Source organism: Haliaeetus leucocephalus, unplaced genomic scaffold (genome assembly GCF_000737465.1).
Source record: "Haliaeetus leucocephalus isolate CR32 unplaced genomic scaffold, Haliaeetus_leucocephalus-4.0 Scaffold1, whole genome shotgun sequence".
In the NCBI taxonomy this organism is placed as follows: Eukaryota; Metazoa; Chordata; class Aves; order Accipitriformes; family Accipitridae; genus Haliaeetus; species Haliaeetus leucocephalus.
In genome coordinates this window covers 3,040,924-3,066,680 of record NW_010972437.1, presented here as the reverse complement: position 1 = coordinate 3,066,680, position 25,757 = coordinate 3,040,924, and the positions used below count along the sequence as shown (strand labels likewise).

The 25,757-nt window shown below is 38.9% G+C and overlaps 1 protein-coding gene across 1 annotated transcript in view; it reads left to right on the top strand.

The window, feature by feature from the left end:
* ANKRD44 (ankyrin repeat domain 44) overlaps positions 1-25,757 on the top strand; it is a 77,243-nt gene that overhangs the window by 36,003 nt on the left and 15,483 nt on the right. The window contains exons 12-17 of the mRNA XM_010564202.1: positions 1,855-1,923; positions 2,667-2,807; positions 5,659-5,739; positions 6,750-6,861; positions 19,340-19,411; positions 22,440-22,641. Coding sequence (XP_010562504.1) covers positions 1,855-1,923; positions 2,667-2,807; positions 5,659-5,739; positions 6,750-6,861; positions 19,340-19,411; positions 22,440-22,641 — 677 coding nt within the window. The remainder of the gene's footprint in view (positions 1-1,854; positions 1,924-2,666; positions 2,808-5,658; positions 5,740-6,749; positions 6,862-19,339; positions 19,412-22,439; positions 22,642-25,757) is intronic.

Here is a 25,757-nt window from a genome sequence, read left to right as displayed (position 1 = left end):
GATTTAAAATTTTTAAAAAAAAAAAAAAAAAACAAACACACACCCCCCCCCCCCCCCCCCCCCCCCCCCGAAAACAAACAAGCAACCCGCAACATCCAAATTAGAAAGTCAAAAGACTGTCATTCTCTCAGGGTGATGCATTTCTGATAAGTGCTGGGAGGCCAGAAGTGGAAACAAATAAAAACTGAAATGTGTCAATTTAAGTTGTAAATGTAGCATAAGTATTTCCAAATAATTGTCAGTGGAGTGCTGTGAAGTTAACCTAGCAAAAGGACAAAACATTTGGCAAGCATTGAGTTTTGACTCTTCTGTTGAGTACTTTATGGCTCAGAAAACAGCTGAAATGGAGCCTTGGCTAGAACCCAGCTTGGATTCTCTGTGCTTATAGCAAGCAGAAATGGTCATCCACAGCAAATACTTGGCAGTCTTTCTGGAAGTTGTTTTTTCTTCTCAGTGGACCAAAATGTATATCACAAAGTTTTTGTTATGAAAAAAACCTAATAAAATTAATCCAAATACTGTTTTTATTATTCTTGTGGTATTACTCTTCTTGATACTTCTCTCACATTAATAGAGGAGGTATGATGGTTGCTTGGATGGAGATTATTATAGTATAGTTCAGATGCTACCTCTTTGATAAGGCTGCACCCCAAAAGAATAATAAAAACAACCTGGAAGTCCTAAAGAGGAGAGGCTTCATAAGAAGCACAAGTGGCTCATGAAAATAAACCATGTTTTTCCAGTGGTTTACTACAATTGTCATCACGAACAAGTGTTTTTATTTTTAGTACGTTGTGGTGAGTGTTCTGTAGCTATTCTATGCAACAGCAGTTTAGAGTAGGGATGAACATAATGTCAACGTATTGCATCCAACTTTTTTTTTTCCTGGAGCTATACAAAAGGCATTTTTTTCCTGACACATGCCTGTTACTCCCATTACATTAAAGGGAGTTGCATGGGTACTAGGAAAAGAACATACTTCGAAGGCCTGCTCATCTTATTGTGAACCCAAATGATTTATTGCCCCTGTGAATGACAAGGAGTCTTGGAAAGTGCTGCATTTCTTTATGTCATTTTCTGGATTGGAGTCATACATTTATTCGCTTGAATTACAAAAGACGTAAGAATTCAGCTGTTTTATTTTCTATTAAAAATCACCTGGCTTTAAACAAGATGAAGCAGCTATGATGTGGTGAATTCTTTTGACAGATACAAAGCAATGGAGTGCAACTCATCCACTCATAAAGATGCAATATTGATATGACAATCACTTTAACTAGCTATGACCCTTATTCAACAAAGCACTTGGAGATGTGATTTGTCAACAGTAGTCAAGAAATCATATGAGAATAAACCTAAAAGTAACTCTTGTGATTAAATCTCACTAAGTAAACAGGATTTGAACAAACTGCTTACTCTTGAATGCTTTGCTGAACGGGGGTGGATTTCGTTAAATGTCACCTCTTCATTATTATACTGGCATTTTATATGCTAGCAACAACTTACTTTTAAATTTCTCTTATAAAATACCAGTTCAGTGTGGGAAGCATTAGAGTACGGCTCCCATTAAAAATCTCCAAACACTGAATTCAGATCACATTTACTGTGCTTTCTTTGGAAAATTTTTTTTTCCTCTGCAGAAATTTGAGGTTTTCAAGAAAAAAAGGAAATAGTTTTTTGAAGCTTTATTTTCTGTTTGATTGAATCTCACATTGTATTTGGCTGTACCCTGTTTCTGCATGGGAAATAATACAAAAATAGTTAGAGTAACTTTTTCCTTTTTGGGGGCAGGGGGCAACACAGATATAAACTTCTGGTTTGTTCATGTCTTGTTTTCTTTACTTCTCTTTCCAGTAATGTTGAATGTATAAAACTCTTGCAAAGCAGTGGAGCAGATTTTAATAAGAAGGACAAATGTGGGAGGTAGGTAAATTTTGAAGCTCATTTAAAAAAGAAAAAAAAAAAAGAATCTAGCATGCAAGGAAGAAAGACCACCTCAGTCTGGAAATCATATGTTCTATGAAAAATGACAGTAAAATACAGTAGGAGTTTGGCCATCCCTGCAGAACTCTTGCTGCTGCAGTTATATGCCAGACAGACAGGTGCAGACTTCATTAAATACATAAAAGCCATCCCACCGTCTTGAGTTTTCTGTTTTAAAAATATCACAGTTTTGTTTTTTTTCCTTATTGCTTCTCTTATTGCCTAAATTCTTGTGCTTGTGTGCCCAAGACAACACCTGACTTATGATGGGAGGATTGCTGCCATTTGATGTGCTTCCTAGAGGTTTTTTTTCCCCATATGAAGTGTTGCAATGAGTGTTGCTATGTCAGCTAAATAAGGTGCTGTGAGGGACACCGTGCTTTGCTCTGCCTCCAAACTGGAAGAAAGTAGTGTGTATGCACAGCAACAGCAGAGGCCATCACAGGGGATAGGTTGTTTGGAAGACGCAGATTGATGATCTGTATCTTATTAGGCTTCGTAGGAGCACCAAAACTTCCTGTTAACACAATATTTTGTTGAATTTCCATAACTTTTCATTTCATCACAGGAACATAAGGTGCTGATACTGACTGCTGAAAATCTGTAGGAATGCACAATTAAGATGTATCTTTATCTTCAGTGGTGCATATTGGAATATGAGGTAATTGTCACTTATGTTCCAGGACACCTTTGCACTATGCAGCTGCAAATTGTCATTTCCACTGTATTGAGACACTGGTGACAACAGGAGCCAATATTAATGAAACAGATGACTGGGGACGCACCCCTTTGCACTATGCTGCTGCTTCTGACATGGACCGAAAGTAAGAAAGCCTCTTTGTATTCCTTGTTTAAAGTGTTTTGCTATATCAGTGTCATTCTATTCTATTCATGATGCTATGTCATGAGCCCAAAAAATGATCCTGCTAGCAAAGGAATTTCTCTCAGATGTGTGCATAACTCCACACTGAATTGCTCTGACTATAAGCCAAATCACCAGATGATGTAGCATTTCAGCTCTACAGTTTACCTTTGGTGTAATGCACAGTTTTGCAGCCACCCTGTCCTACTGAACTATTTTCACAACATTTTGTCTTCTGTTTTCTTCTGTGTGGTTTCCTCACAAGAGTATGCTCAGAGAATTTTCTGTATCTGCTTTGGAAGTCCATCAGAAGGGATGGAGCAAGAAACAGCAGAAGGAGAGGTTTTCCTAGATGGGCTGCAGTGACAGACAGACATCTGGCCATTCTGACAGACTTTCTGGAAAAGATGGGCTAGATCTACCCATCAGTCTCTCTCAACTGTCAGAGATGATAAAAATGCTTACCCTGTCCAAACAGGTTGCTTTTCAGAGACTTTAAAGAGAGAGAGGCCTGGGAAATATCCTGTGGCAGAATGCAGTGTCGTTTTTGTGAGAAAGGGGGAAAACAGCTGCAAAACTTAGAAATCCTGTGGTTAGTGACTGCAATTTCTAATTCCTGGCTAGTTGCATATTTTGGCAATCTCTTCCTTGTAATGTACCATATAAACCAGGCTCAATTATCCTGTTAGTTCTCTCTTAAAACTGTTAGTGACCTGCATTAATTTTAGGTCATCCCATGTTTCTCTGTCTCATTCCTCTAGACACTAAGGAACTATTTTTTTGGTTTCTTGTATAGTGAGGTCTGGTACAAATGTCTGGCTCATTCCCAGCAGAATACCACCTCAAAGCCACTGCAGGAAAACTTCAGCTTAACTTTATAATAGAGGTTTGCATGCCATACCAGAGCCTTGGTAGCTTCTTCATCATTTGCAATATAAAAAATGTCTTCCCTATCACCCTCAAACCTGAACAGTGCTGAGAAGAATGCAGCAGGATCTTCAAAGGTCTGTGCTTGACATTACAGTCAGAGTAGGGTTGTAGGAAGGCTTTCAGCACTGGCTGTTTCTAATTCTGTCCTGTCAGGGTGAGGTGTTACTCAGGGTGTTGAGAATGGCGATTTGGTATGTGTTTTTTAGCTTTTGTCTCTTCATAGGTGAAGTTCCTGCATTTAAGCAAGCTATTGGTTAACTTCAGGATGTAACTATCTACTTCCATCACTAATTAAAAAAAAAAGCTCACTTTTAGTTAACACCTGAACAGTGGCAGGAGTATGTGGCCTTTATTTGCCCTCATAGCCCAAACCTAAATTGATTCTGATGTGGTGATGCTGTCTTCTCATTAAATTTTCCAGTTTGAGATGTTCTGGAAGAATCCTTGTTACATAGATGAAATGCTATTTGCAGTCTGTGAATTTATAGGTCAGCATATTTTTTTTCCTGCTGAATGGCAAAAAAACTCCCAAGGTCAGGCAATCTCAGTCCAAAGAATATTCATAATTATTTAACTTTGGGTGTGGACAGTTAATGAGCAGGGAGAAGTCTTGGTGCAGCAAGGTTGCCCTACTGTTTCAGCTGTTTTGGTGACTGTTGTTGCTTATGGTCTTCAGAAAGTACCCTTTCCTGCAATGGAAATCACAACAGCATTTTCATTAAATAGATGCTTGCAGTTTCTGAGTATGTACTGTTTCTCCAGATCATCACTTACTCTGTTCAGGGAATCTTATTTTGGGATCTCACTGATTTGTAGTTAACTGAAAGCAGATGCAGGTAGGACTTCAGCACAACACATGAGTACTGTTTATGAGCTTCCAGTGCTAATATTCAGGGGAGTTATTTTATTTATAATTAAGTTTTCTCTGAGTCAGTGGACATCAGACAGACCCTGGGTTTGTGGAACAACCCATTATTGCTAGCACTCACAGGAAGAATGTCAAATCTTGATATTACAAATGGGAAACTGCATATTAAAGAAAGAATGTACTGTTCTGCATTGTGCAGAATCCAGTCTGGAATTTGCATGTTACATTGCGATTGAAATTAGCAAACTGTCCTACAAACCTTTTGAGCTACTAATCCATGATGATAGCAGTTTGTAAATGTATTCTGTGTTAGCCTTGGTGGCCAAGAAGGATCATAATCACAAGGTCATGATTCTAAGATTACAAATCATAGTCTTCTGTCTGCCATCCATCCAGCTGGGAAGCAGAGGTGCCTAAAATGATCTGGGTGTGCAGGAATATGAAGACATGCTGAGCTCTTTGAAGAATCTAAAGAATCTGACTGAGAGTGCCACATGGTGTTGCCAAGATACTTCACAGAAAGTGAGGAGAGTCAGCAATACAGCTAATGCAGATTCAAGATAGACCAATTTAGTATCAGCAATTAAAGTTTCTCTAAATCTTAAATATTAGAGAAGAACCAGCAGGTTACTGTAGGAAGAAGCAAGCTGTGGTAATCCTGAGTTCCTCTCTGCAAAGGAAACAAAATGTGCAACATTGCTCTGGGAGAAATGGAAGGATTCTAGAAAGTGATGATCAAACTGTTTCTGATAGAAATCAGAATTTTCTGGGGTTTTTTTTCTGGCATTGACTTGCAGGATGATAAACTACCATGTTGTAGTTGTCTCTGTTGCTTGCAAAACTTATTAGCTGCAGACCCATGCAGTACATTTGTTTAACTTGCGTAATTCTTACTGTTGACTGGAAGAGGTCAACTCCTTGAAGAGGAGTTTGGGGATGGGTGGCAGACTGTGTCAAAATCACTGGTATGATGTTTTGAAAATAAGTGAATTTTTCTGTCCTTTACACTAAGAAGAAAGAATATTTTAGGTAACTCCCATGAAAATGCTGAAGAACTTGAAAGAGCCAGTGAGATGAAGGAAAAAGAAGCTGCGTTGTAAGTTTGGTGTCAATAAAGCAGTTAGACTCCATTTCTGGAGAATACCACTGCTTTGGGCTGCAGTTTACACTCTGCTTTTGCTCATTCATTGCTCTGCTAAACACAATGCTTGGCTTTAATGAGGGCTAACCTAAAGAAAAAAAGCTCTACACTCTTCTCTGTGCATAGATTCCCTAATATTTCTGTTTCTGTGCTTGTTGCTGTTTCTTGATTGAAAATATACTGCTTCAGCAATTTAATAATTCTTTAGTATCATGCACTGTCTTATTTTAACGCTTTGCACTGAGCATGTATGTCGCAAAAAGAAGTAACCAATGGCTTCCTCTCTGTTTACTCAGATTGACATTTTCATCTAGGTGCTTAATGAATTTTTTGTTTTAAAAATCCTCTTTTTCATATGACAGCCTTACGTTCACTACAAATTACAAGCTGTGAAAGAAAGTACTAATAACAGAATTATGTTTTCTTGATGGTATAAGAAAAAGTGGCAGGCACTATAAAGAGCATAAGGGATCCTTTGAAAAACACACGGTTTAAAAAAAAAAAAAAGGCCAACAAAGAAGAAAGTATATATATAAACGTACATGCTAGGAAATTAACTCAGTTACATCTTTATTTTTCAGCTTGCCATAGTGCATGTTTGGAGGGAAATGGTTTGATCTATGAGTTTTTACATATGGTAGTAACAATTCTAGGCTGTTTACATAATGGTACAGAGTTGTTGGCTTTTTTTCAGGCTTTGTAATAGAAAATTATGTGATCTAGACTAGCAAAGGTTGGGTTGAAGATTATGAGGAAGATCTTCAAAGATGAGTAGGGATTTTCTGGTTTAAAAAGTGGTAAATGTGGGGAGCTATTGGTGAAAAGAGGGAAATGCGTTAGTGATTTGAGGTGCCATTAGAAATACAGAATTAACTGCCAGTTTTCAGCGCCTAGTTTCCTAGTTGCAGTGAGAGATGTCTGTTAAATATTTTGAGCTCTCATTTAAATGAGTGAATTGTCCACAGGTGTCTAGAGTTCCTTCTACAAAATGATGCCAATCCGTCCATCCAAGACAAAGAGGGGTACAACACTGTGCATTATGCTGCTGCATATGGGCACCGGCAGTGTTTGGAACTGGTGAGTGCTCAGACAGTTCGGAGGTCTCTTAACTGCTGATATATGTGTATGTATATGCTGCTACTATTATGAACTTCCCTGATGGTTACTATTTGAATTCTTTGGATATTCACAAATCTGTGAAAACTTGCAATATGGTGCAGTTAAATATATGCAACCAATTGTATCTTAAAAACATGTTAATCTTGATAATCCAGTCCTTGTTCAACAAGCTGGTGCTTAAATGTTGTCTTCGAGTGGAGTTTATGTGTGCTCAAATTATTTTTAACTGTGATCAAAATACTCCTGGTGTATGTGTCAATAGTAAGAGATAGTTCCCAGTGTATGATGGTGTATGTGCCTTCTGCAGCTGGCACATTATCTGGCTTGGAAACTGAGAGAGTAGCTTTTGTCAGCTGCATACCTGCAGTGCCTGTTTTCCTCTGATGAAACAATAGCAGCATTGATAAAGTTACGATAATCAAGATCAACCTTGTATGCAATGTAGCTGGGGTTTTTGTTGTTTTTTAATATCCTGCACCTGAATGATTAGAGATTGCAGCTCATAAGAAGCCAAAATTTTTTAGCCAAAAATTGGATTTGGGAGATGTATAGTATGGATTTATAGAAGATTGTGGCTTGTAAAAATAAGTGTCATGAAGATGGGTGTTAACTGATCTGTCTGATATACAGGGTGATGCAACATTACTGTGTCACATATAAGTAGGCTCCAACTGATTAATTAAAAAACCCCTACAATTAGAAAACTGTATAGATATTCAGGCTTTAGTAAGAACATTGTGTGCTGTTTAGTGTTTTATGTTGTTTGGTTCTTTCTTTCTTTGTTGAAGAGTCAAAGTACTTAATTATTGAAAAGGAGCTCTGCATGGCACATGCTGCTTTCACACCACATTTACCAGCACTGCTGCCACAGGAGAAATACTGCAGCTGGCCTACCTCAGGGTCCCAAAAGCTAGGAAACCGTGAGCTGTAATTACATGAGGGCAGCTCTGGGTCAGAATTTCAGGTGGGATGTTAAGCCTTTTTAGCTCCCACCTGCAAGCATGTATATTTAAGACACTTAAAATACCAGTGCTCTTTTGTTGCTTTTGGCAGAGAGTTTAGCCTTTCCTTGTTTAGAGCGTTTTCCTAGAGCTGCTCTCTCGTGACTCTGCCCGTGGGGGTGGAGGGGTCTTCTGCTGAGCCTGCCACCCTTTTAGAACAAAAGCAAATGTTCTTGGTATTTGAAGGGTGTATATATAGAGTAGCCTCCTCTGTGCTGTGTACAAGTCCACGCTTGTATGGCCACAGCAATGCGTATTGCAACCTTACCCGTGCCTTATCACCAGATTCTTGCTTGGCTTGCACGAGCAGCGATCTCTATAACGGCATCTTCACTGGGGAATTCTCTTTCAGCCTTCATGTCATAGACCCTGTGTGCTACTAGCGTGGAGCAGGCATGGAGCAAGGTCCCATCTCTTTTCTTTTGCTTGTTGCTGTGCACGTTTTCTGGCAACATATCAGTTGCAGACAGTGACCTGCTGTCGAGACCTAGTGTTGCTTAGGCTTGCCAGACAAAAGGAAGAGCTGGGAACGCAGTGCATATCAGAGGTGTTTGGGTTTGGTTTTTTTTTTTTTTTTTTTTAAATTTTGGAGGGTGAAATGCAAACTATGAGCTAGAGACAGCTGTGCAGCAAGTGTTCTGTATTTGGGCGGAGAAATTAAATGTTTTTCCATGTCAGTTGCCCCATATTTGTGACTGTAGCTGCAGTATTGAAACCCAAGGTCAAGCGCCACTTGCAGTGTTATAGTCATACAGCTCTTCTGTGTACATCGGTGAAAGAAAACTGCTACAAATTTTAGCCTATTGCATGCAAAGGACCACTATTGTGTGCTAGGATGTCTACCTGAAAGTTTTGTGGGGACCGGGATTTTGCCATTGGTGTTCAGGACTTGACAGGTATCTCATTTTCTCTCTGGAATACAAAAGCTAAATGTACTAGAAAGCATGTGTGATTGATCAGCAGTAGGACCAGGACTTGTCATCTTTGCACCTAGTGTCAGCAGAAATTGATTCTGTATTGTTCATGTGAGCACTTGTCCCTTAGCTGTAATGAGTTACTAAGGCTTGAGTGTAATAACTTTATATTTCATAACAGCAACTAATTGATATGGGCACCGCCTTTACACTGATATTTTTGCATTGTTTGGATTCAGGATGGCAAAAGGGTCAGGACCAAAGTCTTGAGTAGTTGAAAAGTAATTGTGCCTTTCAAATGGGCATGAAATGGAAATAATCCTTGCGCTTAGGTTTATTCACTTTTTTCAACATGAGACTCCCAGGTGTTAAGACAATTGTTGATTCACGTGCTTCATCTGGTAAAGTAGTGTCATCTATAGACGTCACTATCCTGCAATGCAATCAAATTGTTTTTGACAGAGTTATGGTTATTCATGGCTAAAAGCTGCAATAAGAACTCATCTGGTGCAGATGGAAAGGAGCCTCACTGCCTTGTGAGGCTGACTGGTGGCTTGGTCACAGTTTGTTGTGCTCTCTGTGGTGGACCTATGACAAGGACTTTGTCATGAACCATGATCTTTATTTCTGGTAGCTATTAGCCACAGTACATTGACTGCTCTAGTTATTCATAGTTGAATGAAGCATCCACTAAGGTTTAATTGCCTCTAGGCATGACTTTTAGCTGGAAGCCCCTTCTTTTCCACATAGCAGAGAGAACAGTAAGTCATCAAATGCTGTCTTAGTCCTCAAGCCTTCTGTTCATCAGTTTTGAAAACTAAACCAATGTAGATCCAGAAAAACGGCAACACTGTTTGCCTTGTTTCTCCTGAGCTGCACTGGGCTTTCCTCAGTAATGGTGGAGGTGGCTGCCGATTCCAGTTAACACTGCAGGTTGACTTGGTGGGTTAGTGTGTAGAGTAGATGCGTGAGGACAGCTGGTTATGTCTGAGGAGTACTTGGCTAGTTTTGTTGCCGTATCTTGGAAATATGTTTTTCTTGTTGTTTTTCTTGTCTTCAGTGCTAATGAAAAAGAAACTAAGATTCACAATATTTTTAGTTGCTCTTACTCAAGGAACAGTGGGAGCCCAGCAGCTCTAATTCCAATGTAAATATGTAGGGAGATTTTTTACTTTGGTTTCACACGTGCGATAACAGAGATAAATTGATGTCTTTCTTAAAAGTGCTAACTTCGAACCACTAATTTGTATCACAGGAACTCTGACATACGGAATACTCCTTCTAAAATATTTACAATCCCTTACATCCTGAAGAAGAGATTTCCAGGCAGGATTATTGAAATGACAACATTGTTTTTCAGTGCCAAATTAACTCTTATTTTACTGTTTTATTCCTTGGGTAAATATTTTTGGTTTATTATTGATAGCTCATGGATGAAGATATCTAGGAATTATCTTCCCTAGAACAAGACAGTTCTTTATGGGCATAAAGCTGTTAGAGGAGAGAGTACATATAAAATATGAAGCTTTAATTCTGATCAAAACTAAGGCAAAGTGGGCGCAACAGTAAGCTTGATTTTATGAGTAATGGTTACTAGTATTTCTCTACATGCACAATACTGAACTTCGGCAAAATGTTAGGGAATTATTTCATTGTTCCAGAATATGTCAAGTTTATAAAAGACCATGCAAGATTAATTTTTTCTTCCCCTCTCCCCCTTGGTTTTTATAACAGGTGTCTAAAATAGCTTATTTCTAAATACATGGGCACTTAAAAAAAAGTCTGAAGAAGTTGCAGTATCCAGTGGAGTTTCCTTTGCTGAGGGATCCGATCTGTGCTTTAAGCACCAGAGCTTCTCAGCATTACAAAATATTTACACATTTAAGTACAGTTTAGCAAAGGCTGGTTTATCTATGAAAATATATTTTCATTTTTTGACTTTAGTGTTTACTGTGAGCCTAATACCTTGGCTGGAATTTAGCTAAATTTCGTTGTGGGGAGAGGAGAGGTATTAGGAGAAATAAGGATTAAGAGTGAAGAGGTCATATCCTTTGACCCAAACAAATAAAATTTGTGTTTGTGTGTTCAACCACAGAGCTCAATGACAGAAGCTTTTTTCCTGGAGGACCTTTAGGTTGTCTGGGATGTTAGTGGGGTAGTTGCCCTGCAATGAATGACGTGATGTTGCTAAAAAGAGAAGAGTGGAAGCAGATTCTTGAATTCTTTCTCCATCTGTAAGGAGCCATTCATAAAGGCTGAATGATGGGCATGTGTGCTCACGAGCAACTGAAACTCCCGTCTGCTTTCCTACTTCTAAAAATAACCTCACGTTTGTTTAGATTGGGACTGACTTCTTTGGTGTTCAGTAGTCAGGGATATTGGTCACAATCGCTAGCTGGTATTTTATAGCTGATCACATCAACAAGCTAATTTGAAAAAAAGAAAAAGATGGTGTTTTTTTTCTTTGAAATGATCTCTTATCACAAAATCCATATTGGTGTGAAAACAGTGAAATTTAAATTGTAATTTCACATTAAATTCTATCTAGAGAGCCAGTCAAGCACTTCGTACTGGTAAAAATAGGTTTCTGTGCAGTGTTAGGGCAAACAGAACTACATGCCTGTCTCTTGTAGTGAAATCTCTTCTCTGACTGTAAGAGTTTATGGTTATTTTTTCTTTTAATCTGCTCTTCTCCTTATTCCATCAGCAAATGAAATTCACTCTTTGGCTAACAGAAATTGAATTGGCACAGGGGCTAATTCATTTGAGGATGGGAGGAGAGGATGGTTTAACTGAAATGCGTGTCCAAAAGAAAACGCAGATCTCAGTCTGCCTGTCTGCCTGCAGCAAGGTGATCCGCACAGCTGTGTGTGTCTGGGAGAAGGGGCAGAAGGAGATTTCCCGCTCGCAGAAGGCCATCTTGGCTGTGCCATTAAAGGAGAGGCTGGGTTTGAAGAGAAAGAAATCCCCTTTTGTTAGACCTGCTGTTACAACTGGAAATTAGTTAAGCCGTGCCTTCAAACGCTTGGTTCCTTAACCTGTGGAGAAATTGAAATCACCATAAATCTTCGATGTGGCTGCTGCTAACTACATATGTCTCTTATCAACAAGGATTTGTTCATTCATCCATCTGAGAGCAGGACACTGGTAATTAGTGATGAGTGAATGATGAGCATGGTTGGGATAGGTGTTAGAAAGCCTTTTGCCGCATGGGAATCTGGCTCAGATGCTTATCGAGTGGCAGGCCCTAGGCCTCCTTCTGACCCAAATCCATTCATTCGGGGGATACGTTCTGGGTTTTCTCCTCCAGAACTGCCTGTCCATCTCCACGACCAACACCCTCTTTCTTAAAGGGAGCCTTTTGTCTGAAAACAGTGGTGATAGTGTTTCCTGTGGTGAAAGATTTTGTACCTATGTCTATGAGAGCTTTTCCTGTGTGGAAGCTCCTTTTTTAGTGGTGAAGCACAAAGTCATTAATTTGAGTGGTTCTAAAAAGCAAAAGAACTTAGGAACTTAATGCTTGAAAGTAACTTCAATAAACCTAATTTGTCTGTCAGTCCTAGAACCCCCCCCAAATCGTGGTAGATTGATTTAATTACTTAAGTCTTGATTTCAGCATTAGTGCAATATGTACCCACTGGATAAATGGTCAATAGGAGGCTATATATACTAGAAATGACGATACATGTTAGCTTATACCAGTGCATTTTGGCTTAGATTTTATGTTTTGGAAACTAGATAATTTTGATCCTAAAGATGTTTTCTAGAAAGCTAATGCTGCTTGTCAACTCAATGAGTGCAGGAATTTACCATTTGCTCTGGCACCCTGCTGGCACTTTGGCTTGTAGGATAGGAGTATTGCCTAGCATCTCTGAGGTTTATTTTCTGTCTCTCTGACAGATTTTTGTCTTCTTTTAGTTTTTATTTTTATTTTCCCGGGGTGGAAAAGCAAGGCACTTATATCTGCTATCTTCTGACGGAGAATAACAAGGCCATTGCAGAACTGCAGGAGATATTTTTTCTTCAGTTTGGAAAGAGGCCATGGACTTCTGCTGTTGCTTTAAATACCTGTCTGTGTATCAGTGTGTGTGGTGTTTAAATGTAAATGTGTGAAGAATATCTGACTCCCTCAAATCTACTGAATCAAATGAAAAGGGCATTTGATCATGGCATATGGCATTGCATTGGACCGTATAGCTCAGAAAGAGCTGTGGGCGCTGGGATTTCAGGGGTGTAATCAGGCTTATTTATACAAGGCAAGATGTTTGCCTGCATGAGCAGACTTTCAAAAAGAACCTATCACTGGTTTATTGGTATTTGCAGGCTTAAAAAGCAGTCTAACCTCATTAGGCAGTCTCCCACAGTTTGTGTAATTTATATCTGTATATCTGTATTTTGTCAATTGAGTAGATGGATCTTAAAAGTTCTCTTTATTTTCCTCTTTCCCCTGTTCCCTTATGAAGTAATGCAACTGGTATCTATTCACAGTGGCTGTCTGACAGTAGGCAGTAGTCTCATTGCTTCAGGAGTATTTCACCCAGAGGTGCACACAGGATCAGGTCTTGGTTTATGCTTTTGTTCATGCACTGCTTGCAGGAAAACCAAACCAAAACAAAAACCCAAGAAACACTTGCAGATTACCATTATACTTGAATATTATGTCTTTAATTATTCTAATTGACATTTTTAATTAGATTGGAAGCAAAACTCCATTGGATATAGTGAGTAAATGAAAAATTATTGCATGTTGTGTATTTTCATTTTTATTTAAACTTCTTAGTATTTTGCAAATCCTTACGTTCACTCTGATAAAGCCTGAAGAAGAAGAGTCACAACTCTTAACTAGCATGCCATGTACTTTAAGCAACTGCATGTGTGCTGCTTTCATTTCTGTTGGACTTCAGGCTTTGGCTTACAGGCTCAAGCTTTGCTAGAAAGTCTGTTGCTTTTCCTCAGTCAGTCATAGGAGCTGTGAGGCAAGTGCACGTACCTGACTGGCATGACACTTTTCTGGATGTTAAAGTAACTTTGCTTTTGGTAATGTGAAATAGAACCAATACTCGTCTTTTTTCTGGAAGTTTGTGCCCAATTCCAAAGTGGTTCAGAGAAGAAATGTAAATTACACATCTTCAAGTGAGTCTGAATTTAAAAAGCACTTGTGTGTATTTCACAGTAGAGGCACAAATGAGAGGAGAGTAGCAAAAATACCATTGAAATGCACATTTTAAAAATTGACTGTATTTCACCAGTGCTCAAATTTTCTAGCTAAAGAGGAAATTCTTTAAGGATAATAATTTCTCTAAATAAAAGCCTTCCTATACCTTTTACACAAGTGTATGAAATTTTGCAAAACTTTCACTGGGTAGGAGGGTCCTTAAACCAAAGTATGAGGCTTTACAGAACCTCTGAGGTAGAATTTCTGGCCAGAAAGAAGCATGATATACGTGATTCGAGTGTGAAGTTCCAAATCTCTGCCCTGACTGACAAAGAAATTGGACTTCTACATCCCAGGAAGTGACCGACATATTATGCTGACTGGTACTGGGTAGGATCTCTCACTCTCGTTTGGAGCTGTCCTGCTTTGTATACTCATTGGGTGAGAATCTCCTGTATAACCCACTGAGTATGGAACTCATATGGCTTAATATGAAATGATTTTGTGAGAAGTGGAAGAGCTCCAACAGGAGATTAGTGTCCCACTTGGGAACAGCCAGTGGCCTGGAGGTCTGCTTGAATTTTAAGATTTAGATATGTTTAAAGACAAACATTGTTCTCTTATATGCCAGGTAAGTGTCCTGTTTGCATGGTGGTGACTTTTCTGGTAGTGTGTTGGATATTTAAACTTTGTACTGGAAGAGTTGCATGGAACTACTAATAAATTTCTTCAGACTCAGTCTACCTAAGCTCTTGAGAAACTTCATCTTGCTTATCTTATTTTAACTTCACCCATAATCTACAAACGTGACTGAAATTATTGTAAACACTGATTAATCTGATTTTTAAAGCCTAATTTTAGGAAAACGTATCAGACATTGGGTTAAGGATGTGTATTGGTTTTAACCTGATCAAATTAAAATAGTTTGATCATTTGTATTTACAAATATGCAGAGAGCTTTACTGGATTGCTTGTCCCCACTGAGGATATATTTGTACCACTTCATCTTTGAATTATTCAATCAAGAATAATTCTGTGATTTGAAAATGTGCTTCCCTGGTATAAAGTAATACAGAGGTTAATTCTATTACTCTTTTCTATCTCATCTGAAACAACTGATGAGAGTCTTCAATCTTGCGCTTGCTACTTGCTGGAAAAGCCTTTATTTAAAAGAAGCTGCTGCTGGTATGTTTTCCCACAGTAGAGACAATTATCTATTGCAATTTATGAGGAAAGATGAGATTCAAAGTGACATACTAGCTGATATATTTTTATTCAGTTCTGAAGGCGACGTTAAAAATTGTTACTAATTGCCATGTCTGAATGACCTTGTAAGTGATAAACTACATTGCTATGTAATTATTGCAGAAGAGCAATGTTCAACTGCTTCTTTTGTCTTAATTGCCTTTCGATCAGCTCTTCACGTGTGAAAATTTCTGAATGCTGTTTGCTTAATAACCTTTCAGAGTAAAGACCATTTATAGATTATACACACATAATCTAATGTTTTGCTGTTTTACGATTAGCATTAATAGCATTGAACTGAAGAATTTCATTAACAGTGCTGGAAGTATGTGTGTTGCAATGTAGAGGTTGCCTTACTAAAGTAGTAAAATTTTCAAGAAAAGTCACTTTAACTTCAGTGGTAGTTAGATCAAACCTTTGACATAACCACCAGTAGTGCACTTAAATGGCTGTGCCTAGAGGTGTGGGTGCATGATGGCTCATACAGAATCACGCGTTCTGTTCTCTTTTAGGATTTGAGATAGCGTTCATCGTTACAGTGTCTATGGTTTGAAGTTTCTTCTGACATCTTCCTTTTAAAAGTGTAGCTTAAACCTTTTATGCGTGGTGAAAGTATTATCTCCTTTTCTGCCTATATAGTAATTTTAAATTACGGAGATGCTCCATGAAGCTTCTTTTTTAAATTTTTTTTTTTAAACCAGAGCTGAATTTTAGAATATATTAGGCTATAAGGACAGTCATATAAAGTATCCTGACTCAGTAACTGGCATATCTGAGTCAAAAAAAAAATGGAGAGGGGAAAAAACACCACACCATATCCTGCCATGTAATCCTTTATTATAGCCACAGAATAAAATCAAGTAGTAAATCCTCTTATGCCTGTAAATACCCTTACTGTACAAATAAAATAAAATTGTGAGAACTGTAAAAGTTATTAATCCTCATACAGAGCTGGGGGAGAGAAGACAGTTTATAATAGCAGCCTTGTAGCGCTATTAGTTTGTAACAATAGAACTGAATAATTGACATGTTTTATCTTACTTTGTCTGCATGTCACTCCCAAAGCATTCAAGTTCGTGTTTCTGAGTGTGAAGAAGACTTTACAAAATAATTACATACAGTGTTAAATAACGCTGTTATAGGAAGTGAAGGGGTCATGCTGGGAATTTCCAAGAGGCAGAAAGAGAGTAAGGGTATCCTTACCTTTTAAAAGGGTATAACCTAACCAGAGAGAAGAGTGCCCACCAATTTCACTTGCAGTGCGACATCCGCTTAAAATCTGCAGACAATCAATATATAGAAATGTAATCAGCTAACAGACATAATTTCAATGGCACGAGAAATTAGAAATGAGATATGCTGGGACCTTCTCCAGGCAGCCACCAGTAACCATAAACTGTTAGTAATTCATGCTTATTTGTCTGTCTTCACTGAAATGCATTGGCCAGCTTCTAGCAGGCAGGTACGTATCGCAGCACAGCAGACATGCTTGGATTGCTGTGCAGGGCCTGTGGATTTAAGCTCCCATGGCTGTCAGGGCAAATGGTTTTGAGCAATAAATTCACCTATTTAAAAACATGCAACTGTGCGTAGCTTCTTACAAGTATACTCTAAGATGGAAGCATTATGGAGCTAGAGCCTCCCAAGGACACACTGTTTTATGTGTTCTTATAACAAGTATGTAATTTACTATAAATGCATGCTTAGAACCATAGAAACACTGGTGAAACTGGAGAATTGCTTGGTAACTTGGACCTGGTACTTTTTGTCTCTTTGTGCATGATGTTTATCCTCCATATGACTTAGTTTTAATTGTTATAAAGCGGTGCTTGACAAGGCATAGTAAAAAAATTATCAGTGCTACGTCTTTAATCTTCCTCCTCTTGCTCTCCTTTATAATTTCTCTTCTTGCACTGTATGGCTATGTATCTGAGAACTACCAGGTTTACCGTCACATTCTTATTTACGCTTGACTTTATGATGGAGACATTCAGCCTTATGAGTAATAAGCTCATTAAGCCTAGTCTGCATCAGCCTAAGCTGCTTTAACTCTAAGCCATGGAGGTGCCTTTTGTGGGGGGCTCTCCAATTCCACAATTTGTCCCTTTAGAGCCTTAATTTTGTCAATTTTCTGTGTGTTTTTTTTTCATCTACTTGAAAGGCAATTACCTGCCTTGTTGCAGGAGACTTTTGGAGCCTTCTGACAGGTTAAGGGAAGTATTTCTTTGTTAAGATTTTGATCCTGGATTTTCAACAGATGATGATAAATGTAATTAAAAGTGATTAAATTAGTCTGCTGTGCTGGCCTTATGGACTCAGAGTAAAGGCCAGTATTAGGCAGGCAGAGGAACAAGCTTAGTGCTTGGGTTTGTTCGGTGGGATTTTTTTAGTTTGTTTACTCACTATAGAAAATCAGTATGTATTCATATATTTAGAGCTGGCTACTGCTTCATTCTGTTTATAGCTATCTTATATAAGAGAAGAACAATATTTTAAACTGGAGGTGGCTCCACATGGTAAGACCAAATGTGTTTCCTAACTCTGCCCCAAACCAACTGAAAAACTGGTGTGGCACTTGATTTTCCCACCCCCACCCACCCTCTGCCTTAGCTGCAGGGAAGTTTTAAGATCTGTAGTAACTGTTAATACACACACCCACTTGCTTATGAGAGGCATTTGCACCAACACACATTTCTTTGCCAGTCCTGACATTTTACTAGGCACAAAATACACAAATAAATGAAATTGCTGCTTTATTTTCTAGCTCTTCCATAGGATTCAGATTACTGTCCTTGTTTAATAAGAGATTTGTGACACATTATGCATTATTAATGCTAGCTTATATTCCAGTTTGATTTTGGGGTAAATTTATCCTTGATGTAGATCTATTGAAGACTATGTTACACCAAAAGTTCAGGCATACATCAGAGTTCAGGATATGCCATCATCTTGCAGCGTAGGCAAGCCTAGTGTAGGCTTTCACTGGTCTCTTTAGAGAGTCTTCCATGTTGTCATACCCTAGAATTGTCCAGATTGTCACAAAAACTTTCTTTCCTCTTTTTCAGTCTTTTCATTAATTCCTTACTCTGTCAAAAAAATCCAAAACAAAAACCCAAACCAAAACAAAAGAAAAACCTCAAAAAAACTCTGGGAAAAATTGACTTGTAACCTTAGAAACATTACGAGTCAGTTGTAGTTACCTGTCATGCTTTTCTTTCCTTTTTGCAGTCTCCTATTACTAATTTTCTGTAAAATGCTAATTTCCAGTCACAAAGGTATTTGGAGACTAACTCTTTGAGTAGTTATTAAGTAAAAGGCCATGCACATGAGCAGTGCTACTCAACAAATATTGAATTATCAATATTGTTGTCAATACTGTGTATGATTTTCTTTGCAGCCTCAATTGGATAAGTTGTCAGGATTCATGTGCTATTGTGGAGTGATGCTAATCCATAGTTCCTCCTTCTAGATGGACAGAAATGCCCTGGTTTTTAAGCCTTAAAATGTTTTGGGATCCCTTGAAATGAAAAAGATCGTATAAAAGTGTGATGCATGTTACTAGATGTTTTTAAGAGTTCAAGGATGTGTTGCATTTTGGAAGACTGTCATTATAGGAGCAGGTTCTACTTTGATAAATTATAAAAATTACCGTGAATGACTCACAGATCAGTTGTAATTATTCCCAGCGCTAATTATATGTCAGAGTTATCCGAAACACTGTATCAAACATGGCTTGCATATGCATTACCTGTGTAATCATGAAACTGTGCTTTTTCCAATGTAAACTTACTGAGGGCTCTACTCCACAAGTCCTTCCTTTTGAGGGCTCCTTTCTCACGCAAGCAGGCCCTATGATTTCAGGGAAACCAATTAATCAGGGTAAGGATGTTCATGTCAAGCTTTTCAACTAGTTTTATAACTTTACCCTGTGGGGAAAAACTTGAAAATACTTTACAGAAAAGGTTGTGAAGTATTTATTCCTCACAGTCCATCAATACTCACTGCAGACATCTGAGGACAAATATATCTTTGCTGATTTATAGTCCATGAGAACTTATCCTCTCTCGTGCAAAGGTGTTTTAAGACTGTCTTTTTTTTTTTTTTTTTGTTTCCCCTCCCAGCTTCTGGAAAAAACCAACAATATGTTTGAGGAATCTGATTCTGCAGCTACAAAAAGTCCTTTGCATTTAGCAGTAAGTATGAGATGTAAAGTGTTTGATCAGTATCTCCTATAATGCTTTCTTAATCTCTGTCTTTGAAGAAAGTTTAATCATAGACTTGTTTTGAAAAAGCTAGGAAGGGATTGAGGCCTAGAAGTAACAAAACCAGGTTCTGGGCTGGAATCATTAATTAATTAAGTTTTTGGCAGTTGAAGCTCCTGGTTCTTATTGACTCTAACACTTGGGTAAGAAGAAGATGACACTGAAATGAAATTAAATGGAAAGTTGCAACTTTTATTTATAACTAGTTTATAAATTTGGGGCCGGAGCTTGAGCGTATGACTTTGATCATGGAATGGGATACTCTGATGTTCTCCTGGAGATGTGCAGAATGCAAAAAACTGTCTGGTACACAGCAAGGTGTGGGAAAGCATGCTTAAACCCCAGCAGTGCCCTGGGAGCCTGCCACGGAAACTGCGTTACCAAAAGGGGATCCAGCACATGTGGCCTCAGAGAGCACAATAGCTCTCTTCTCCCAGTTTTCTTGTGCAGAATCACAAAATAGTTGCAGTTGACATGGACCTCTGTAGATCAGCTAGTCCCACCTCCATGCTAAAAGCAGAGTCAGCTAGAGCAGGTTTTCTCAGGGCTGTGCCCCATCACATTTTGAATATCTCCAAGTACGGAGAGTTCACAGCCTCCAGGCAATCTATTCCAATGTCTGACCAGTATCACAGTAAAAAAAGGGGGGGGGAGGAGGTTTGCATTAAATGGTATTTCCCATGTTTAAATTTGGGCCCATTGCTTCTTGTCTTGTCACTGGGCTCCCCTGAGAAGAGTCTGGCTCTGGTTCTGTCTCCTTTGCTCCTCCATCAGGTGTTTATACACATTGGTAAGACCTCCTGTGGAGCCTTTTCTTTTTGAGGCTGAACAGTCCCAGCTTTCTCAGCCTCTCCTCATACACCTTTCACAGACTGGCTCTTCACTGAATACCCAACCTCACTGTGAAGCTGCCCTCCTCTTGAAAGGGAAGCAACTTGCTTACTCAAAAATAGGGGCAAGTTTTAGTTCTGTAGTGATCATATCTCTGTTTCCCAGTCAGCCAGAACAGCTCCGGCCTGACATTTGAATTATGCACATGTAATCTGAGGGAACAAGAGCCAAAACAGTTGGGTTAAAAGACTGAATTTGTCACTGAACTTTTCTTCCTATCTTTTTTTCTGCAATTTGAAGACTGCGGGAAGGATACTGTCACTTCCAAGCCCAAAGAAGAGTTACAACCTGCACTATCACCAACATAAATTCCTGTGCAGGGAAGGGACTTGCCCTGCAGCTGGTCAGACAGCAACCTCATTTCCTCTCTGGTCCCTCTTGGGCAGAATCCTTGCAAGGACACTGCCAGTGCTTTCACTCTTACAGCTGTTGCTGGTTAACAGCAATTCATTCACCTGAGACACCCCAAACCCACAGTTCAAAAATTAAAAGCTTGCATGAAACATCACTATTTCACACTTCAATTGCAGCTATCCAGGAGTGTCTCTGACATTTGTTTCAAACCCTCCCATGTATTACAGTGCCTGTGGCCATCCTTCCCCAGGTCTAGCAGTGTACTCGTGAATCTCTCCACATGTGGATCCAGAAAGTCAGCAACCTACACCAAAACATGAAGTCCTGTTAAATGGCTGATACAGTGCAGTGGCTAAGGCCTCTGCTTACAGACATTTGACCCTAGAATGGAAATAGGATTTAGAAACAAGGGATGGATTAGCAGCCAACAAAATGCTGACCTGCTATTCCCTGAGGTTATAGTGCATAGTTATGATCATGGTTGAGTGAATGACTGTACAAGGCAAACCAACAGGAAGAAAAAGTCAACTTTATTATCCTGTCAAGGAGGGGATGGGGTATACAGTCTGCATGGCACCTTCAAGATACCTCATATTGTGTCAAAGATCACGCTGTTGCTATTTGTTTTCTAAGTAAAATTGTCATGAAGAAGAAAAGCTGACAACTGTGTCGGAGTACTTTCTGAGATATGGGTTCCCTGTGCCCTAATCTCCCTTTGCTGGTTTTTTTTCTGCCTTTGCCTTTCTGCTTTCCTTAAGTAGTTTTCTTGGTCTAACAGGGAAACAAGTGTTCCCTGCACTGTCCTGTTCTTTTGAACTTTTGACAATGGTCACTAGGAGCAAGCTGCTGCCACCACTACTTAACCTTGAAATTCAGTGGCTTTTTGGTTCCTTGATGTTTGCATTGCTCTTCTGTTTTCATTAATTGCTTCAACTCTGATAATACTAATTGTATGTTCATGTATAAATAAAAAGGATGTTCTCTGTGAGTCTGACAGTAAGGAGAGGAGGGCAGTCCCTACAAAGTTGAATGAAATGGTTCCAGTTTCTGGAGCTATCCAGTGGTTTTTTGCAATGTCACTGGTGTTTGTGCTGTTGGCCCAAATGTGGCTGTAGGTCTGGAATTGCATTACTTGTCCACTGTAGCTGTTGTACCAAATGATCCCACTAGCAGGAGTACGCCATGAAGCATCAGCTATAAACAGCAGGTCAAATTTGTTTGTATTTGTTCAAAAATCCGTTTTGAGAATTGCTTTCATTTAGTTGGAGACCAGCAGATGTGTTGAATTTAGCACCCAGTTAGGTGATAATTCATGCGACCTCAGACCAGCATCACTCTAGTGAATCTAGTTTTTGAAACAAACATTTCCCTGAAAGATACTGTATAATGTGAAAAATGAATTGTTGATTCACCTGTGCTGAATTGGTGAATTATTGTCTGAAATTCCTCACCTTGGGTTGTATTAGGAGGTTAAAGCAAACCAACAATCATAAATTCTGTTCCTAAACACTAGGAATTTTTTAGTTTCTTGGCTACAGTGTGATTTGGGAAGATCCTTTCAGGTTGAAGGGAGAGTCATAAGGAATCAAGAAAACTGTGTGATTTCTACTGTGTTTAGGAGACTGTGACAATGACAGATTTTATTCACGTTTTATGTGAAAGTCTTTGAAAGACAAGAATTGTGTTCTTTACATGAGACATTTTGTATTTCTAGGCCTATAATGGTCATCATCAAGCCTTGGAGGTACTTCTCCAATCTCTGGTAGATCTGGATATTAAGGATGAGAAGGGACGCACTGCTTTGGACCTGGCTGCATTTAAAGGACATGCAGAGTGTGTGGAAGCTCTCATCAGCCAGGGTGCTTCTGTTACTGTAAAAGACAATGTCACAAAAAGGACCCCCCTCCATGCTTCAGGTGAGCGTGGGCTTATGTTACACTTGTGGTATAAACCCTACAACACAGAAGCATTTACCTTTACCTACCTACTATCCCTGTGCACATTTCTTCTAAATAGAAGAAGGAGATTTTGACATGTATTGAGGACTGCTGCTTGTTTGCTGAGGTCCTACAGTGAACCCTTTATCTTTCATTTCCTTGGCCTTTTTTCCTCTGTCCCTATGGTTCAGTCCTCCCTCACACAGAATCCCATATTTTTCCACACCACTGCTTCTCTGTCCTTACCTGCTTGCCTTTACTTTACCTTGCCTCTCTATTACCACCTACTGTTTAAGCTGTGTTATGTTTCCCCTATGACACCTCTTAATGGTTCCTCTGCCAAAAAATCAGGGGAAGAGAGAACACTTGCCTCACTGCTTCTCCTACAGAAGAAAGATTGAAAATACAGGTAGGCTTTGATTGGTGATGCAATTATCCTGGTGTTCAAAACTTCCAACATTTTGCAGTGGCAACACTAGAGAAATTCACCCCTGTTTCAGACATTACCCTCCTCCTGAGCTAGCTTGTGAACTTGCTCTTGCTGGGAGTCTGCTCCATTTCTCATGTGTTGAGTATTAATTATGCAACGTGCATAATTAACTGGAAAATGTAGAATTTGCCATTTATTTAAAGGTTGTTATTTAATAAGTACCTGTCAGATAAAAACACGGAGGTGCCAAGGGGAACATTGCTCCTCTGGCTGTTCATCGAGCAGCTCAGTACAGCATAGCAGTGACCTCTAGTGGGAAATAACATTAACACCTCATTGGATAACAATTATTTTCAGGGTCAGACTTAACTGTCTTTCTGCTTATCTTTTAATCTTTCTTAGATTAAAATGCATATACATCCTCTAATACCATTTTATTCTCTGTGTGTGATCATATAGCTGCAGCCTGGAAGCATAAGATCAAACAGGTTATTATCAATGTTGTCTGCAGTACTGAAGAAAATGCACGTAATCAATCTTCACAGCACGCTAAAAAATGCTTTCTGCCTTCTTAAATTTTGCATCAGAACTGAGTACATTACTCCCCACAATAAATTAATGATATAGAGATATGCTGCCAGAGTTTACATGTCAGAAGTTTGAGACCAGAATTCAGTGAGAGGGGGTTTCATTGTTTTCGATAAAAACACAGAATATTAAATCCAGCTGATCTTCACCCTGTTAAAACTGTTAGTTTAATTAATTTAAATCAAGATCACTGCCACCACAAGACTGAAGCTGTGTTGGGCAAGAGCTTTCACTTCAAACACAACTTGGGGTCTGATGATGAACAAGGTGTGACTTTGGTACATCATCACTATAGCAATGATTTTGCATTTATTTAAAAATTTGGTTATAGTGACATAGGTTTCTTGTCACAGCTGAATTGTAAGGGTTCTGCAGTACTGAGAAAAGTAAATGGTAACAAAGCCATGTTTTTGTTAGCAGCTCTGACTTAAAATATTAATTTGTTGACTAAATCTGTTGAGTAGAATTGAGTAGATTTGTTGAATAAAAGGTGTTCTTTTAAAACACACATTTCTTACCTTCATACAAATCTGATTGTGGGTGTTTTTTTCCTATTTTAATTTCTTTTTTAATTGCCCCCATCACTGTAGTATGAGTGCCTTCCATGTAAAACCAGTAGGAAGATTCATTGTAGACTTTTCTGGTCTGATTAAATTTAATCTGAATTCTCAGATTAAAAAAGAATTTCCAGGGAGACAAGCAAAATGTTCTTTAAATCTGCAGTGAAGCAAAATAAGTTAGGTATGTATTTAAAAAAAAAAAAAGGCAAGAAAATCCTACACAGAGGAATGAGACGCTAAAGAGAACATGTACCTTAAGCAGAAGGGAAAATAGTGCGTGGACGGGTTGAGTATTTGAACTTTTAGTAAAGGAAATTTATCACTGTCATGAATTTGGAGGCTTTCAAATGTGAGATAAGTGCACTTTGCATAAATATCCATTAAGAGGGCGTTTAGAACCTTCCACTCAAGAGCTATGCAGAGTTCTGTGGAAATTAGCTCTGGAGTAAAGCTTCTATCTCCAACTATAGTAAAAAGCCACTTGCAATCTGATGATTTTTATTATGCTGTTTCACAACAATACGTTTTGGTTAGGAGTGTTTTAGCAAAGAGTGATGCCACCTGTTGGAGGCTCTGCGTGGTGCCACTGCAGCATTGAGCAGTTTATTTGCAGTGCAAGTGTAAGAGGTGTAATGGTGTATTTTGAGAAATTAAACAGAATTCTTGCTGAATTAATCCCTGGAGTGACAGTGCTGATTGGCACACACAAAAGCGGATACTCATATGTGCAATACTGTGCACTGGAAAGAAACAAGAAGGCATGTGTGCCCATCCCCTTAAACGTGTTTGCCTTCATTCCTTCAAATTACACAAACACAATTGCTGAACACAGCGGTTAAGGAGACCTGAAGTGGTGGATTGGATTACAGGATTCTGCAGAGCTCTGTCCAATAAAGGGATTTGTAACTTTAGTAGAGAAATCACCTAATGAAGTATTTCTTTTTTCTGTGTGTCCCCCTCAGGGAATAGACTTCCTCTGACCTCATAATATGGAGAATTTCCTCAGCCTAAATTATATGTTCCCTGTATAATTTTATTACCACCAGTCTTTCCTCTGGCTAGCTTGGGGAATCCATTGCAAATGTTCCCCTGGTGTTAGTGTTGTAGCTCTGCTGGCAAAACTAATGTTCCCTGCAGGGTCTGTAATGCTTAGCAATCGCTGGGTCAGCTCCTAAGAGTTTCTGGGAGTATCTGTTCTAAAACTCATTTACCAAAATCCTTTTCAGATGTCGGTGTGAACAAGTTATGATTTCTCTTCCTCCTGCTGGGAGAAGGAACAGATCTTTTTTTTCCCCCTAAGCCAGTGAGTCATCAGCCCTGAAGAACTGTTTACATGTTATGTATATGGCATTACTTAGTGGTAAATAACTAAAAATGTCTTTTATTTTTCTGGGTAGAGCAACTAAGATTATTTTTGGATGAGTGATTTAAATGTGATGATGTGCACCCATTTCTCTGCCAGAATGATGTGACATAGGTGGTGTCCAAGGGTTTTGCCTCAGCCCACAGGGTGTAGG